This window comes from Gavia stellata, chromosome 2, assembly GCF_030936135.1.
Source record: "Gavia stellata isolate bGavSte3 chromosome 2, bGavSte3.hap2, whole genome shotgun sequence".
Taxonomy (NCBI): domain Eukaryota; kingdom Metazoa; phylum Chordata; class Aves; order Gaviiformes; family Gaviidae; genus Gavia; species Gavia stellata.
The window spans coordinates 86,273,068-86,292,530 of NC_082595.1; the positions used below are offsets into that span (position 1 = coordinate 86,273,068).

At 37.4% G+C, this 19,463-nt stretch overlaps 1 protein-coding gene across 1 annotated transcript in view; it reads right to left on the bottom strand.

Moving 5' to 3' along the window:
* Positions 1-1,496: 1,496 nt before the first annotated feature.
* Positions 1,497-19,463, bottom strand: part of TINAG (tubulointerstitial nephritis antigen) — a 48,332-nt gene continuing 30,365 nt past the window's right edge. The window contains exons 9-11 of the mRNA XM_059835791.1: positions 17,479-17,584; positions 2,678-2,723; positions 1,497-1,607 (exon numbers count right to left, since the gene is read on the bottom strand). Of these exons, the coding sequence (XP_059691774.1) occupies positions 1,497-1,607; positions 2,678-2,723; positions 17,479-17,584 (263 nt within the window). The remainder of the gene's footprint in view (positions 1,608-2,677; positions 2,724-17,478; positions 17,585-19,463) is intronic.

The following is a 19,463-nucleotide window of genomic DNA, read 5'->3' on the forward strand; positions in this document are numbered from 1 at the left end:
GCTAACATTTTGATTATAGCTCTTTCAGTAGTGATGCAACATAAATTGTCACCTAAGTTTAGTTTAAGAGACATTATTTCAGTGGCAAGGATATCTGTTGTATACCACCACCATGAAAAGTTCTTGAAGGAAACACTATTACTCCCTTGCTGATGGCATTAGAAGTCAAGTTCTTAATTTTCTAGAAAGAATGAAGCATAGTCTATTAAAGACATTGAAAGTCTCACAGGAAATTCCTTGTTCACTGAAATTTCATGGTAGCTTTTTTCCTCCATCTATTTAACATGCCAGGGTTGTTACTTTCATAGATGATTTTATGACTGATGATTCCTGTTGGCATCTGGCCTTTGGATTAACTGAAACTAAAAGGGGTAGAAAGTAGTTAATTTCTTCTTACCTCAATAGTTGCAATATCTGTATTTTAATTAAAAAATAAGCAAAAGTCCTCAAGCCTGTCAAGATTTGTAGCAATGCTGATAGGAGGGGATGCATGCCAGCAGGCTTTTTCTTCAGACGGAAGCAGCTACAGGAGCCTTAGGAGTGAAAGGAGCTCTGGGTGTCTTGTCTGCCCTAATGATCCTGCTGGCCAACACTGGGACCTGTGCGTGGACTACAGATATGGAGACAAACAACAGAATGCCTTTTCCATCTTTATCCATTGGAAACAGGCTTTTGGGAATGGTGGCACATGCCTGTTCCCAGGTTAAACAGTGAGTGGAAGGCAAGCAGTTCAGGAATTAGTCTAGTCTAGAAATAATTGAGGAGAAATTACATTTTCTTCTTTATTTTCCTTTAATTAAACAAATTATTAAAATTGTACATTTTTAATTGTGGTTGTGGGAACAGGAATATGCTGTTTCACTGCAAGTAATTTCTGTATTACTCTAAAAGCATCAGCTTTGTGGGATCTACTAGGAAAAAATTAATTTCCTGGAAGAGATAATGATACATAGATACAACTTATCTAAGCTAGGATAGGAAATAATTATTCTGCAACAGGATCAGAACTCTACTTACATTTCTTTGAAATTTTTTATCCAGTATGACCATGAGCTGTCTGAGCCAATTCTGTGTGGAAGAGCACATAATATTACTAAAGTGATTTGTGACCCGAGTATATATTGTAAAGAGATTAATACTAACAATGTAACTCCATTTATTTCAGGTGCTGTTGAATCAACCATTAGTAATACAAAATAGTGGTGAGATGTAAATAACAGAGGAGGTAAATTCCTGCTCTGTGAGACACCAAGGTTTTCAGTAATTCTGGATACAACTTGCTGATAAAGCAGTGTTTGTACCAGGTGAGATCTGAGAGCATTGTGATGGCTGTGGTGTGTTCCAAGTCAGGAAGCCCTAATGAGCCATAATAGAAAGAAAGGCAACTTAGAGAGAAGACATTTTTATTTCTCTAGAAAGACTCAATATGCAACAATAGAAAGAACAGATACATAAAACAGGGTATGGTAGAATACAATTAGAGTAGAAGACTATGGCTATCCCGAAGTAGCTAAAATCAGCTTCTCAATATCACACTCATTTTCTCCACGTAGAATCCTAAAATAACCATTTTCTCCCCAAGATTTTCCCCAGGAATTTGCAGCAATCTGAAGAAAAACAAAGAGGAAAAAAATATCAATTTTAATTTTAAAGTAGTATTTAAAAATGCAAGGTGTAAAATGCAAAATGAGTCTTTTTCGTTAGTTTCCTTTTTAAGAAACAGAGTTTCTCAGATTTCGTGCACCAAGAATCAGAATGCATCTTTTTATGATTTCTAATAATTTGTTGCTTTTTGTTTTGCTCAAAATTTTAGTTCCAAACCCAGGGTTAATAAAAATGCCTTCTACAAGGCAGATGATTGATAAATTGAAGCAGAAATCATTAGATAATTCGACTATTGGCTGGAGATAGTGGTCATTGAAACAACAATGGTCACAATTCCAATTACAACTAATCTGTTAAAAAGAAACCCAAGATAAGAAAAAGCTGACTTTTACTAAATTAGGTTTCATTCAGGTAGCTATTGACATATTGAACAATTTAGTTTCTAACGAAGTCAGTAGAAGTTTTGCCCTAGATGTCAGTGAAACTATCTACCATAAGCCCTGCCAACAGCTATGTAAACTCCAAATTACCTTCTGCTGAACACCTGAATAATGAGATGAGCTGTTAATCATAATCAAAGTGATAAAATCTGACTTACTCTAAATGGCAGAAAGCCAATGTTTAATTTTTTTTTCTGATAGCTGGATAGCATTTGCTAACACTGTTTAAATAGATAGCTTGTCTTTTCCAAATGTTTTAACAAATAATATTGATTACTTTTATTGAGTCTCATTTGCAGGCATCAAAAAGAACTGAGTCTTCATGGGACATTTGAATAACATTTGAGAATTTGAATAAGATTTGAGACAAAAAAGACAATGTAGGAAAAAACAGATATAAGTGGGAGATCGGATGAAACAGGCTTTTACATTGAGGTAGATGATGCTATAGTTCAAGGGTCAGCATGATAAAAGTTGCCAGAAAGGGAATAAAATTATTCAGGAGACTTTAAGGTGAAGGAAAAAACCAGACACTGAGAGAGTGAATGAAAGGAAAGAAGTTGTTTTTAGATGATCTGTGTTGTAGAGATTTTTAATTCTGCCTCCAAACACAGTGCTAAGGATTCACTTACCCAGTACTTCTGTTTCTGTCCATTTTTGTCAGCTAATGCTCCCCACCTGTTACAAGAGATGGTACTAGTGAGACCTGCAATGCATATGTTCACATTTTGTAGCTTTAAACAAGCAACCAGAAAAGAAAATCTTGTCTTAGTTGTCTTAATACCAGTATCAGAACAAAGCATGATTGATAGACATCTCCATGTTTAAGTAACAAACTCTGCTAATGATGAAAATGAAGAGAAGTATCATGCTAGCCACAAGCCAAATTGCCATTAGGGACTACAAAAACTTAACACAAGTGTAGTTCTAGTTTGTCGTTGCAAAAACCTGACAGAATCTCTCCTCTGGAGAGCTTGCCAGCTGAACTGAACTGAACTGTGTAGGAGTATTGAAATTAATGTGAACACATTTCTTCAATCCAGCTGAAGATCCCTAGGAACATTTTTGTTAAAGATCTCATCTAACACCTTTACAAAAGTAGGTGGTGAGTTGGGACTGAAAATGTTCCCAGATTTTCTCAGCTCAAATTAAATTGCTGACAATTAAATTGCTGCAGCAAATTAAATTGCTAATCTGTTTTGCTGCAGAGTGTGGGGGATGACCTGTAAGCTTGATGTTTCTTTGACATGTTTGAGGACATGCTAAATGTTGTGGCAACATCCATGAAACCACATAAGAGATTGTCCCCATGTGCCAGGTGTGCTAGGACTTTCATAATCATGTAGCTGAACTGCACAGTGCTCTGAGTTGTTAAACCTCGCTTTGTATATATATATGGGGCAGAAGTTGTTCCAAGGCCATTGTCTGGATGTAGTTCAATGAGCAAAAGCTGCACTGCACACCTTAGGTAGCTAAGTATATATGGTATGTCTACTGATTGCTTGAAGAGCTCTGTCTTGTTTTGCATTTATACAATGAATGCATATCTAGTTGTTAATCACAGGTCATGAAGCTTGGGTGCCCATAAAAGGGCACAATAAACAGAAAACCAAAGATAGGAACTTTTACAGGTTTTTCCACAGTAGAAAGTTAATCCTAGAGTGTACAGAATGTCATTGATGGGGTGTTTATCGGTGTATATCCCATCAATGCCGCATGTTTGAGCTGTATTTGCAGTGCTCCATTCATTTTGAAAGGCAAGCAGTAAAAATATGATGAGAAATCCCACACTGTGAATGGGCAAATTAGGAATTTTGTGTCATCTTTGTAGAAAAATTTGAACAGCCACGGTGACATCAGCTTTCCTTGGTTAACAGTGAACCCTAATGTATGTGGAACACCTGCACAAAGGAAAAAAAAAGCAAGACAAATTCGTGACTAGCAGTGAGGTGAAGTCTGGATTACAGTTGCAAGCACAAATTGTAGCTACAGCTCGTTAAATGCAAGGAATCATAAAAACAATATTGGTCATAATGACCATTGAACGTAATTGTTTTATAAAAGGCCTCATGATGCTTTTTCTTTGAATTACCACATGAAAGTTTAGGGATTATTAATAATCTTTGCCATTTCTTTGCCAAATATATTTCAGATACAGTCTGTCATGATAATAAATTTTACAAAAAAATATATAATAGGCTATCTGATTTCATATCAGATTCAGATTTACTTCTATCCTCATGTCCAATATTTACATCAGTCTTAGAGAAAAATTGCCTTGAATTTATATTCATGTATACCTGCATTCAGTACTACACATTATCTCTCCCACTTGTATGAGCAGGATGATGACCAGCTCCTGCAGACTCACATTTCTGTGATTAAATATTTTTCTAACATCTGTTATTTCCTAAAAAAAAAAAAGTCAACTTCTAGTTTCATACACTGATAGGAATTTACTGATTCTCAGAAATGTTTCTAAATGAAAGAAAACTTTGAAACCAAAATGGAAAAGGATCCTTTTTTATCCTTGACTATAACATATCTATGTATTTAATTTCCTAGGTTTTATTCCATCATAGTCAGATACAAACAGAGGTACTTGACATATGCATTTTATCTTACAGTTTAGAACGAAGAGCTGCTTACTCAGTAATCCATGCCCATGGGCATTCATCCAAATACTCTAAATTAAAATACATTAAATTAGAGTATACAAGAGTGCAGCCACCGGGTCAAGAAAAGTGACTAAGCCCCTTTATTCAGGACCTACCATTCTGCGTCAGGAGCACTGTGCCCAGTTTTGGGCTTCCCCACACAGGAAAGACATTAACAGGCTGGAACAAGTCCAGCACCTGTCCACTGAGATGTTTGGGATCTGGAGCATATGATCTACAAGGAGAGGCTGAGGGAGCTGGCTTTGTTCAGCCCTCAGGAGAGGTGGCTCAGGGGAGATCTATTTGTTGTCTTCTGCTTTACAAAGGGAAGGTATAGAGAAGTTAGAGCAGACTCTCCTGATACATGCACAGCCAATGGTCAGAAGATGACAGTCACTGTTTTCAGCAAGGGAAATTGCAATTGGACATAAGGAAAAAAAGTATTTTATAACAAGTGTGGTTAGGCACTACTGAAGTGAGAGGCTGTGGAATATCTGTCCTCAGAGAGATCTAAAACTCAACCTGAAAAGCCCCCTGAACCTTAACTATCAAGGTGGCTCTGCTTCGACCTGGGGTATTAAACTAGATGACCTTCAGGGATCCTTTCTAATCTAAAATATTCAATGATCTAAGCAACTTGATCTAAGATGGCCCTGCCAATTTAGGGTGCTGAGAGTTGGACCAAACAACTTCCAGCCTCACTTAGTCTACAGTTCTAGGAATTATTAAATTTTGTATTCAATGTATAGATTTTGTGTAACAGTTAAATAACTAAGTATACTAATAGATTGTGAGGGGGCAAGTGATTTTGCCAACTTTTTTAATGGCTGCAGCCTAAAGAGCAGATAATAAGGTTGATTTACTGTTTACTGATCAAAACCAGTCTTGGGGTTAGTGCATGAACCAGGAGCAGGAAAGGTGGAATGAAGTGTATCTCCACAGATGCTGACCTTTACTGGCAGCAACTGTGGCATGAGGTCCTGGCCTGTTTACCAAGCCTTTTTTAAAACTTGGCACAGTTTGTTCAGGCTTGTTCCAAAGACTGGCTGAGATTTACCAATTCTCATTTCTCCCAGGCTAACGTGCTTCTCTCAGTCTGAAAAAGCACTCAGCTGTAATGCAAACAGCTGTTGTTTTGTGAACCACGCTCCCTATATATTGTTTAATGATGCAGTGTTTGTAGCCACATGCCAGTTTGATTTGACATCTTGCCTCTGGGAATGAATGCCAGCTCCATCAAGAGCATTTCTGCAGATTTCTTGGCTCATTCATACTAATATACCTCCTAAAGAGGAAGCAATTCTTTCAAAAAACTCCTAAGTGGAAAGTATTTCTGCAATAGTATCTTTTGGAAAGGAGGACATATTTTCTAAAATAGATTTCTCAGCATAAGTATTGCATTTGATCTTTGCAACTTCTCTTTTTCCTTCTTCCTGCCTATGAAGTTATACTTCATTTTCATTATTTCAGCCTTACTGATGGAATAAATTCATTCTGCATTGTAACCCTTAGTTGCACCTATCAAACATGTTATGGCATCCAAGCACAGCTTCCACTTTAAGCTTAATTTAAGTTTAGATTCCTCAGAGAAAACAAATCTGTAAATATCCTTTCTGTTGCTAAGCCAGGCACCTGAGGGTGAATTTTCTGAGTTATAAAGAAATATGTGCTATAAATGAATAATGTTAAATTCAGCTTGAATTTTAACTGTTGTTTTACTTGCTACTGTAAAGTACTACTCCTTGAAATATGAACAAAGACTGACTGAAAGGATATTGTTAAAATGATTAGATAATATTTAGTAATCTGAAAATAAATTCAGAGGAAATGTTAAACTTCTAAAACTCTTAGCCATACACACGGCTGAAGGGAAACTGGATGGCATCTTATTCAGAAAGCTTGTTTCGATGGAGTTCATGTCCTGTATGTTTTCCTACATAGACATGACTGTACAAATATCTTTTCCTGAATCTGGGTAATCTTTGAGATTTGACTTCTTTATTTATTTCATATTTTATAATATACATTAGTTGCGAAGCTTTATTCATTAAGAAATTAGAAAGGAGCCCTCATGGAAGACACTATGGGAGTAAAAAGTAACCTGGTATATTATTGATAGCAATTGTGGAAAGCGATAGCATTCCAGATCATTTTCCCTGGAGAGTAGCAGCTCAAAGAAAGTGTTGATTGGTCCCTCAAAATCTTTAAAACCAAAATAAAAAAAAAATAAATTAGTAACTACCTAGAAGTATAATCCTGAAGGAGCTAAATAAGCCACCGGGGTTTAAAAGTGAAACCCATACCACCCATTTCTGTCCCAGAAAAGTGAAAAATTTGTACAGATGATGAAAGGCACCAGTAGTACAAGGATATTATTAATCAATGCAAATTTTTGCTTTGGGTATACTGTGGAAAAAGAGAATACATAATAGTTCCTTTATAATATTTTCAAAAAAGTAGTTAATACAGTGTACTACTGTTTTAGTGGTCTCTTCTGAGATTTAAGCAGTACATTGGCATTATTGTCCTTAATGTAAATGTTAATGTCAGAACTGGAATTAGAATTCGTCTTTCTCCTGACAGTAAAACACTGTGAGACTTAGTTCAGGATTAAGATATCTAAATGTATGTGTTCCACAGTTGCAAACAGAGTATATTGGGATCCATTCAGTTGCCTATATGCAGGTGTCCAGGGCTATTTGAGATGCCTTAGGGTGCCTGACACATCCACATGTTTCTGGCAGATGTGAAGAGGACATATGAGACATCCATGTCCTTTTTGGAGACACAGCTGGGTGGGAAGCTCTTCCCACTTCTGGTAGCGCCAAATATTTGTGTGGGGGCAACTAACGGATCCATGAGCAGTTGTAGCTGAGTTGCCCTCTGGTCTCCACTGACTTTGTTGACAAGATCACCATCTCTGTGATGAGAATTTGGATTTCTAGCACATCACACCTGCCTGAATTTCAAATTTAGTCCTGACATAATTAATTGCCTACTGAAGCATGAGATGAGCAAAGGAGAAGACTGGAAATTATTAGGAAATATACAGTGAGTAAAGTGTTAGAATGGGAATCAGCAGACAATAGAATGTATCAGCTTCCAGAACTATGCAACTGTAACACATGATTTCAAAATAACTGATAAGGAGAATTAAGACATTACAGACTGAAGGACTTGGATTCTGTCCATCTTAAACCATCAGGGATAAAATCAAAGAATTTAGAGAAGAGAGTAAAATTATCATAATAAACAACATGGAAATTACGGTTCTGATATATATGTTTTTCAGAATATAACACAAAATCATAGATACTACAGTTTGGTTGAACAAAATTAAGGCAGGAGTTTATTCTGCTAAAAAGGTTGTTAAAATAATCTGAGATGCATTTTATATTCTCTAGTGACTTGGAGCAAGAGTTGGTTTAGGGACCAACAGATTGGAAGGGATAATGACACTTTAGTTAATTTTTCCTGTAAAACAGCTGTGCCTTGGAACAGAACCCCTTTGTGCTGGGCATTGTAAGTGAAAATGTTTTAGTAGAAAAGCAAATACTGTTGCCATTATCTACTTTCAGAAATTAATCTTTAATGAAAAGAAATGGGAATCTATTCATGAATCTGAGAGGTATCAATATTCTGACTGTAAGTTAAAATCAAAGGGAATTAATAAATGATTGTCACTACTTCATAAAAAACTATGACACTTTCAGAGTTGTTAGCTGATACAATTTCTTTAATACAGTCAATATTGTATCTCCTCCTACAATTCTTTTTCTTTCTCTGACAGTTCTCATTCCTGAGATCCTGTACTTCATGTAGCCAATGTAGTCATTAGCAATTTTTCCTAATATAGACCTATGAAAGCTATGTGTTCCTAACTAATGACATCCTGACCTTGTTGAAGGTAATCAGAGATTTTCAGTGTCTCCAGGGAAGCCAAGGCCTTAGAAGTTAATAGATGTGATAGTGAGCAGCAAATTAGACATGGAGACTGCTTTAGGTATGTTAACAACGTTAGAAAGAAAACCTAAGAGGGTGGGATTAAAAGTAAGCAAGATCATGCATGTTTTGAGTAAAGAATTATACAGTGTATGACTGGAGTGCTACACTAAATCTGGTAAGTCACTGCTAGGAATAAAAAGACCAACAGCAACAGGTATTTGTGTGACAAACTGAGAAAAGAATAAGTCAAAATATATGGACACTAACAACCTAGATGTGTGTAGGGCTCAAATCCCAAGCAGAAAGAGAAAATTAAGTGTCATATATTAGTCTGTAGATCAAATGGAGGGAAGAAGTCCAGGGAAGAAAACATTAAGAAAAAATATCCCAACAATGAAGTAATTTAACTCCCAGTGGAATTAGTTCCCAAGTGGAAATGACAGAGACTTAAAAGTGAGTTCTTGGACATTCTTGGACAACATCCATTAGAGAACAAGATTACATTTTCTGGAAGATGACCAAAATAATCTAATAGCACTTTTCTGTCTCTTGCTTTTGTGATTATTCCACCTTGATATTTATTCCAAATGAATGACATTTCAAAAGCAAACAGATGCTGGACCTCATTACTCACAGAGCCAGGGAATCTATTAGGGTTATTTTTACAAAGCTTTAGACCACTAATGTCCCCACCTTTGGTATTTTTAGGAAAAGTTTTCAAACTTACCCTCTGCAAAATTTCCATTTTTATTAAGAAGAAAAAGAAGAGATTTTAAGGAATCATTAAGGAGAATGTCTGCCTATCAATTACCAAAAATTGCTTAAGAAAGGGAGTTTTCTTCTGTCTGACAAAAATATTCTGTAAGAAATACACCACTTAGCTTTTCCAAGAAAAACCATCATGATCTTCAATCAAAAATAACCTTGAATAAAAAGAAGTAATTTCACCAAACTGCATTCAGTCCCCTTCTGGAGAAAAAGTAAGCAAGGTATTTCCATTTACTCAAGGGAAACCAGCTCCAACTGACTCTGTAAAGAGAGTTCTGATGCTCTTTCAGATAAAAGGATGAGTACTTGTGTGCTTCCCTAAAAAGATTTTCATGATTTTGTGTCCGGTTTTATACAGTAGAGGCACCTTAGCCCTCCTTTTCAGTAATAACTTTCCCTTGATATTAACTCTGTAGGAGTAGGCCCTGAATGCACAGCACCGCCTGGCAGTTAAAAAACTAGAATACGGAGACTGTTTCAGTATTCTTCCACAGAGTAGAAACTGCTTTTGTTTGAACATTTCCCAGTTTCTTTTTCAAGAAACTGAATCACTACAATGAAAGTGGACTTCACAGTAGAAGTATAAAGAAAATTTTCAGAAAAAAAAAAGTAGTGGTTGATAATTAAATATCATTGAATAAGACAGTAAAAAAGCTAGAAGTACAACCTAATACAACAGAAAGGGTTATCAGCAGTGGCTTCAAAACTGAGATGTTTTCTAGGAGAACAGAAACTAGATTCTATCATGCTTACATTCAACTTTGTAGGTAAAATGTTGTTAACAGCAAAGACATCTGAAGAGTGTGCTAAATAATATCACACAAACTGACTCCTTAGGACTGAAGATATGAACTGAAAAGAAATAAGGCCTTAAGAGTAAAGAAGAATGACAGGTCTCAGATCTCAAGCTATTAATTCCTGCAGATCTGTTGATGCTTGTGGAAGTCAGTGCTTTGTGTTAACCGAGGAGTTAAACTGTTTACTGAATACTGGAGCTCTAGGAATCAGCATTCTGCATGATCTTTCTAACTTCTGCCATTCAACAATTTATATCTAGAACAGACTCTTTCCACATACTGACAGACCCCATCTACCAATCAAAAATACACACAGCAAAATACAATTCTAAATCTCTCCTGCAGGTTTTTTTCCCAACCACATCAACTCACAGTTGCAGTTTCCAAGTTATACAATTTGTAGGTTGAATATTGGATTCACTGATGTCACTGGCAAAACTCCCAGATTTACAGGAATAAAGTTAAGATTTGTCTCTGGTTTGTTTGCTTGCTTGTTTGTTTGCAATGGCTCCTCCCTTTCTTTCTAGAGCGGGGGTGCATTGAAGATAGGATTGTGTCACATCCTATCTTCACAGACGGAAGCAATGAATTTGTTAAAAAACAGCATACATAGAGGATGTATAAAGGAAACGTGTGTATTCTGGTTTTAAGGTTATGGTCTTTACTCATATTTTCCTTTGACAGTTTTTTCCTAATTTTCTTGGTTTTTCAAATATTTCCATTTCTGTTAACTTCTGCATTCATAAGGATCTTCAGGTCAAATAAGACAACTAGAAAACCTTATATTACTTCCAATACCACCACAACATAAACTTAGAATAGAATATTTCAGCTGGAAGGGACCTACAATGATCATCTAGTCCAACTGCCTGACCAATTCAGGGCTGACCAAAAGCTAAAGCATATTGTTAAGGGCATTGTCCAAATGCCTCTTAAACACTGACAGGTTTGGGGCGTCGACCGCCTCTCTAGGAAGCCTGTGCCAGTGTTTGACCACCCTCTCAGTAAAAAAATGCTTCCTACTGTCCAGTCTAAACCTCCCCTGGAGCAGCTTTGAACCATTTCCACACATCCTTCTGGATACCAGGGAAAAGAGATCAGCACCTCCCTCTCCACGTCCCATCCTCAGGAAACTGTACAGAGCAATGAGGTCGCCCCTCACACTCCTTTTCTCCAAACGAGATAAGGCCAGAGGCCTTAACCGCTCCTCATAGGACATTCCTTCCAGCCCTTTCACCAGCTTTGTTGCTCTCCTCTGGATGCATTCAAGGATCTTCACATCCTTCTTAAATTGTGGGGCCCAGAACTGCACACAGTATTCGAGGTGAGGCCGCACTAACGTTGAATACAGCGTGATAATCAACCTCTTTTGACCGGCTGGTTATACTGTGTTTGATGCACTCCAGGATGCAAAACCATGGGATTTCCACAGTTACATATTTAATGAGATATTTCTGACCCTTTCCATCTCTGAAAAAAAATGCTGGTGATCGAACAAGATTTGGCGAAGTCCAACTTCATCCAATTCAACTTTAGGGATTAGGAAAAGAGCCACTCTCTACTATCAAGAAAGAGGAATACCTCCTAAAGATAATTTATCCCACTGAAGGGCTGACCACAATCAGTGCTAACAAACTGGACTCATTTGTCTCTTTAATACTATGTTTTCTACATAGGCATTATGAAGTTGCTGTCAACACACTGGCCAAACAAATGGTGAAATAACTTTGGACAAAAATACTGTCTTCCCATAGACTATATGTACAAAGCAACATGATACAAAGATTACTCGGTCCATCTCATCTTGCCCTGGTTTATTTCGATACCAAAGTTCTGCCTTCATAAAAGGCTCACAGTACCTCCTGCTCTAGGCAAAAAGAGAGTGGGACAGAAATGCATGCAGTCGAAAATTTTCATCTCACTTTCTTCCCTGGACTCGGTCAAATAACTGTCATAATGCTACCAGACAAAAAAGGTATAACTGTGGCAGGTTATGTCCTATTCTTAGTGCTGTAACAAAATCCTAGTACCTCTCAAAGACTAGGATTTTCATCTACTCAATTAGACAGAAGTTTGATTCTTAATCTTTTGTTAATAAGAAGGTGGTTAGGGTCACTGACTAGTGTTCTCTGTGAGACAAAACTTCTTAGAAAATGGTTGCCGGAATTTGAAACTGCGTTTTTGCTGGGACTTCTCAGCATGAGAGATGAGCCAAATTATCAGTGAGTCAATAATTAAATTATTCCCACAAATCTACTTTAATTTATGATATGGGAGACAGTCTCGTGGGTTTAACTGCATGAATCATCAGACACTGTGTTTCTTCTCCCCATGATCTTCTAATGTATTTCTCTCTGCTGTAAAATATTTTTATGTGTTGCTGTTTACTTTTTAAACTATAATGTCTGATGTCGATTGTCTGATAATAAAGGAGTTTTTTCCCCCCCATGACAGAAAAAGGGAACTCAACCCAAGGTTTCTTTACTCAGGAAGAAAATAATTTGGGTCATGGGTTTTGGTGATTTAAGATTTTGCTTGTTTGTTGTTATTCTGAGTCTAAGCTCGAGTGAGGACAAGTGAAGAGGAGAAAAACAGTGTCTTCAAAGCCAAAACCTAAGATGTGACTAACAGTAGTCACTGGTATCTTTTTTAATCCTTTGGACTTTGCGCAAGTGAGTCATTTAATTGTGTATTAAATCTTGGAGTTCTGTTGCTCTGTCTGGCTATCCCCTCAACACTAAGACACAAGTTTTTGCCTAGTGTCAATTTTGACTCCATTAGTATGGCTTTTTGCAGCATTAAGAAACATTCAACGAATGTTTTTTCAGGGCATAGATGTTTCAATGCCATTTAATCTGCTGCACTATTGAATTTAAAGCTTCCAGTGAATCATTGATAAAAATAGAGGGGAAATGTGTTTCCAGTTAATGTACATCTCTCAATGTCCTCTTATGAAAGTTCTTTATCATTCTGAGCACCTTCCAAACATCTGAAAATCTATCTTGTTCATGAAACAGTATCTAAGGCTTTTAATAAAATTATTCTTGTCCCCTCCAAGCCTTAAGGTAACAGTCCATAGTTTTGATTGTAGGCAAAGACTCGGGCTTTTGTGGCCTTTCTGAATTTTTCAGTGTCAGGGGATCAGAAGATACAGCTTTTTGAATGAAGGTGTGGATCAAATATTGTAGCTTGGCACTGATGCTGGAGTGATGCAGAGGAAAGAGTCTGAGAGAATATTTGTCTGAACAGGCTGCAAACATTAATGATGGATACTTTACTTCACTACACCTAATTTTGAAAAGAGATATATTTGAACTAGAACCATAGCTATTTAAGACGATGTGCTTCTTCTATGCTGAATAGACTTTAGCATCTTTACACCATCAACAAATCTGCCTCATGTTTTCTTTCTCTATGGACACTACATTTCTCTTCTGTTGTCTTTTCCTAGGTGAATCTAAGAAAGCCAGAGGCGTAGAAGGAAAAGATTAAAAAAAAAGATGCACCATTCTACAGAAAATCTGCTATACAATATACTTGGCAGGTTTGTTCAGCAACTCTAGCTTAAATGTATAGATCTGAGAGATAAATCTGCTACCAAGTTCATCTTTGATGTGAATTCAGTCTACTTTTATTATTAAGAGATCTTGAGATAAAGATGACAGTTTCATATGTCATTTTCAGTCATTAGTCTTCTTAAAATAACAGAGTGCAGCTGCAAAAGTGAAAATCACCAAACTTTGACCAACTTGTCTTCCTTAGTCCCACTTACCATTTGCAGTTTCATTGTGCCTCTTTAGCTTGTTTTCACTCTGGTGTCACTAAGAGCTGTAATTGTATGTGTATATACACATAGATCCGTGTATGTGTATGTGTACATATATATACACAAACATACATATGCAAGACATTGTGAAGATATGATCTTACTATAAATATTACACACCAATCAGATGGTCATTTTGTTTTTAAGCTATTTTATGATGCCATTACAAGCGGGATTCCTTTAGTCTAACCTAGACATTTTAACATTAGCTATGTAAGTCCGATGTTACCCCACAGGTTCTTTTATAGTCAGCAAAGACAAATAAGACCTAACAAAGCAATTCAACTCACCTTAAGATAGATACCTGGGATAGAGTAGATGAATAGCCATGGAAAATAAAGGTAACCATGGCTGCCTAAGAGAGATACAGCAATCTAACTTGTACACATCAAAACTTAGCTGTTATGTATCCCAGTCTCCATTACTCACTTTTTCTGCTTACCTCCCTATCTCTGGAATACACACACAGAAACTGCTTGAGTGATCCTACTCTCTCTAAATGTTAGTGGGGTCAGTCCATCCTGCCTTCAGATTGCTGAAAGCCCTATTTCACTGTCCATAGAGACCGTGATCAAACCCAAATGATCTGCTACCCACAACACCCTCCGTCTGGCTGTTCCACATTTTCTTCTCCTGCTTCCATGATGTTCTGTCTTTTCCCATTCTCTCCCTGAGCCTGAGGTCACACAGTACCTCACTGGAGATAGATTTATAGTCTTATCAGAGCTGATTTTGTAAATAAGAAGCCTTCAAATGAGAGAAAATAAGTAATGATTTCAAGTTGCAGAACAACGGAAGCCAGTCAATGCATTTACAATCCTTATGATCCAGTGATCAATTAGGCAGTTTATATGTGCATTTCTGGTTTTGCACAAATAGCTCTTGCAAGCTTCACCAAAATTTATTTCCATCTTATGACTCCATCACCTTATATGTTGTACAATTCATGGGCAGTTTCAAGCATTCTCAGAAATGTTTCTGAGAGATTATAAATATCAGTTCAATATGATCATTCATTATTATGGCTGCCTTTAACAAATATTGAATCTCTTTTACAGGAGGAGTTATAAATAAAAAATCAGACTAAAATAAACATCAACCCACACAAAACTGCATTTTTTACCCTATGTATCAGCATGTCTTCACTCCTTTTTCTCTCTCCAGGAACCATCTCAGATAAGCAGAATGCAAATTATCATCAATATTTTTATTTGAAGTCCAACTCTAATGAGATTCTCATGAGTTTTTTATTTAGGTCAAGGAGTTTGCATTATCCTTTGCTCAAAAAAACCCCACCCAAGCTATATGTGAGTGGCAAAGAACTTACACCCAGGCCACATATTTGACATTTAAATTAATTCAATCTAATGAATTATATGAAAAAGTGACAGCTTAATCCTGAAGACATTAAAATCTATACAAAAGAATGTTTTAGACTTCGTGGTGCAGAATCACATTTTATGACTGGATTTATCATTGCTAGAAACTCAAGTATGCCTAGCCTTGGGCTCAAACAGCCTCCAACTTGTCAAATTTAAATTCAATTTTTTACAGTTAAACACCTATGCAAATATTTTTATATGGCATGATCTCAGAGGTCAGAACACTTACGCATTAGACAATGAAAGGATAGGTAATTCTTTGTATTGTTGGATCCACTGGATACTTCAGCAATGTTCAATGAAAGTTAGTAAGTAAATGCATTTCCCAAATATTAAACTCCAAACTATACTGAGGTTTCTTAAATATCATGGCCTTCAGTTTTCTTCTTTTTCTTTCACTTGCCGTGTCCTTCTTCAGGATATCAGACCACTTGGCTGTCCTCCTACACAGTGTTTTGCGCTGACCATTCAATACATTCCTTTACAGGGAACTGCCGGTCTCAGTCAAGGCACTCAGCTTTTTGCTCATGAGTGGCTCCTTGCCTAAGGGCTGCTATCTTTTCCTTGCACAGCCTATCAGTTCCCATTTAAATCAGCATCCGGTTCAGCATATTAATAGCACCCCCCCTCCCTTCTCAGCCATCAGTTTGTCCCCCTGTGCCATTCTGGCTTCATCACTCACCTCAGTAGGTTATTCAGCATATATTTGGGGCTGCATGTCTGAGGGAATAGCTGTCATCACCCTATGTTTGCACCAAGCATGCCTCATAGCCCTCCCAACACCTGCATTCACAGCCTCACAGAAGCTCATCCCTGAACTGAGGTATTCAAATTGCCTTGCAAATTTTACTTCTAATTTTATTGGTTTCTCATGGCCCTTCAGATATACCTTAACTAGATACACATAAACAGATATGTACCGGCTGTCCTTCATAAACATCTTTTCCTAATTCAGTCCCCCATTTTTCCATGCTAAATTCTAGTTTCTTTCATTGCTTCACAATATTCACTATAAGCATACTTCAGGAGCTTTAACTCTACTAGTCTGAGTCAATACTTTTTGCAAGAGTATAGAGTCAGGGATGATCTTGCATAAGCCTGACGCTTCTCTTGGCTGCTTGTGCCACTATCAGGCACTCTCTTGTAATTCATAGCCAGCAGTTTCCACAACCACAGACATTTCCATGTCCTTTACAAGGATATCTTCACTAAGATCACAAACACAAAATGCACTTTATTTCATGACTTTATTTTCTTGAACTGCATGTTGAAGATACTCTCAGTAATCTTCCTAGCACAGGCCTGAATCATTATTTATTTGATCACCTATAAAAAACTTGTTTGAGACTCTCCAGTCATTTCTCTGTGTAACTACTCACTCAGTGATTTAATAAACACATCCTTGCATATTCCCTCCATGTCGAAGAATACAGCCCCATGGTGTGTTCTCTAATTCGAGTGTGTGCATTATTAGATACTTGTCAATATAGTGGCACTGGTCTACATTTGAGGGGAAATCCACTAGTGTATTATACACACTCTTCCGCAGTAGTTTCAGTCCTGAGTGTGTATTTCTTCTGCCTCCCAAATAAAATCAGCAGCATCCCAGCAGCAGTTGATGTCTGTTTGGGGTGTAGAAAGCCCAGACTGCTGTGTCAGTAAGCTGTGCTTGATAATTAGGAGGCCACTGGCAATTTTTATGTTTCCATTTTCATTCTGCTTGGTGGCATATTTGAGGGAAATTGTGTCAGTTTTATCCACGACTTGATGTGTACACAGAATATTTGTGAATACTCAGCAAAGCTTTTTATTCTATAAACGAGAGTATTTGAAGATTTAGAGCAAATGTTAGAGTAGATTAAAAGACAATGGGACTATACCTCTTTCCAATGCTCTCTAAAATTCTCAGATACATGAAAATGAAACAGCAGTCTTATGTTGGGAGCTAACAGTGCTCCACCTCTGACAGTGAAACCTTTGGGTTCCAAACTGGTCATTGACATTTTACTACTTTCATGACTGGCAGAGGAAAAGGGTAAAAGAATATGCTTTACTCACCCAAGGAGTTTGACTGAATGAGTTTTCCATTTAGATCCTGCTTTCTGGGAGTGTCTATAGATTCCTTCTTTGTAAAGGAAAAAATCTTCATATACTTTCATTATAGCTAAAAAACAATAGGAAAAATCAGCACAGTCAGCAAATATTGCTTCTATTCTTGTTTACTCCATGCATTTTACCAGTGAGATTTTTGTTGTGTGTTGGACTGCATAAGTGTACTTTGTAATTACACTAAATTTCATAAGTGCTCAGAAGTTCCCTGCTGTGAGGGAACTGAGGGAAATATTCCAACAGAGTTCTGTCAAAGGTCTTTTGTCAAGTTAATTGGGTTTCCCTGTCATGGAAACTCCCTATCATGGACTTCTTCCAATACAGGAAGAAGAAATACTGCCTTTTTCTGAAACTCAGATAGAGTTCATTAAGTACACAGCAATCTGCTTATGGAAAGCTAGGTTGTCTGTATATACCTTCATCTTGACTTTCAGCTGGAAGTGTGGAAAAAACCACACTTTGTGTCCATAAAAATGTAAGGAGAAAGAGCTGATGAAGTGGAAATTTTGTGCAAGAGAATGAAGATTACAATTTGCATACTGTGTCCATTCCTTATTTCCTAGGAATATCATTCACTTGGTTTTTAAGAAAAATGTTTTGGGTTTCTTTTCCACATTTGTTTTGCCACCTTAGTACCATTTGCTTTGCTATGTGGTGGGCTATCAGAGAAATGAAAATATTTTCAAGGTCTACATTACCTTTAGATTCCAGTGAATCAGAAGCATTAAATACAAGCTTAACTCCAACTTACTTTTAGCTTATCGTTTTAACAGTCTTAGACTGCCACACAGCTTGGAACATGAGAATTAGTGAAATCCAGTTTCCTAAAGTCTTGCACCTTGGGAGTCCCATGAAGTACAAGTTTCACTGACCGTTTTTATGTGGTTGGAGCATTTATAACGTATGTGCCTGCGGTATCCAGTAAGGTGTGCTCATGCCGCAGTTTTTTCTGTCTGGCACACTTTCAAATTTCTTTTTCCTACCTCAATATTTTCATAAACTTGAACAAAATTAAGTATCTTTACAACTTCTTGGCCTCTATCATAGTTGGCTGAAAACAGAAAACATTCACAAATTTTCGGGGATGAAAGAGAACAGCTCAAGACATGGTCAAATGAGCCCATTTGCCCAGGAAACCTGGCTAAAAATATACCTTGGTAATGAGGTCACTCACATAAAAAATGTATGCAGATAACAACACATGGGGAATAAGCAGCCATGATGGTACCTAGGTGGCAAGTCTGGGGGAGAGCTATATCAGTTAAATCAGAAAAAAAGTTAAATGCTTTTAATGAATAATGTTACAGCTTCTGCGGAGCTGTCTGCAGAACCGGAGCTCACACATGTTGACAGCAACAGACCAAGTGGAAAATAGCACAAACTTTATTCTTGGTTCCTAGCTGCAAGCTCAGGACTCCATTAAGGCTCTCAGCGAAGGTTTTGCCCCTTCCTCTGCCCCCAGGCTCACCAGTGTATACAGCTAGGAGTTTAACAACTCCTGCGGATGTCCCTGTACTGCTATGCAAAATACCAGCTGTTGAGGTTTCTGAGCTGCAGAGGAGCCTGTGGAGGGAGAGCTTTAAAGCGGTACAAAGGAACAGAAAGGGGGAGGAAGACTCCCACTGGCCTTAGTCCAGGTGAGAGTGTCAGAGGAAGAGTGAAGGGGATGAATCATTCAAAAAATTACTGTAGAGGCTTCCCTGGATCTTGTTTTGATACCTTGGCCAAAGGGAGGCAAAGAAACAGGGGTGAGTGCAAGGACTGCAAATTCACTTCTCCCACGGGAGGTCTGAGGTTAGAAGATCTCATTTATCATCAGGCTGAGACAGGAGAAGGTAGTTTCATTTCTAAATCACATTGGTCTTTGAAATCGAGCTCCGTATGTTCAGTTTCAGAAAACAATTTATTCTTTATCAACAACTCTAAATCAAACA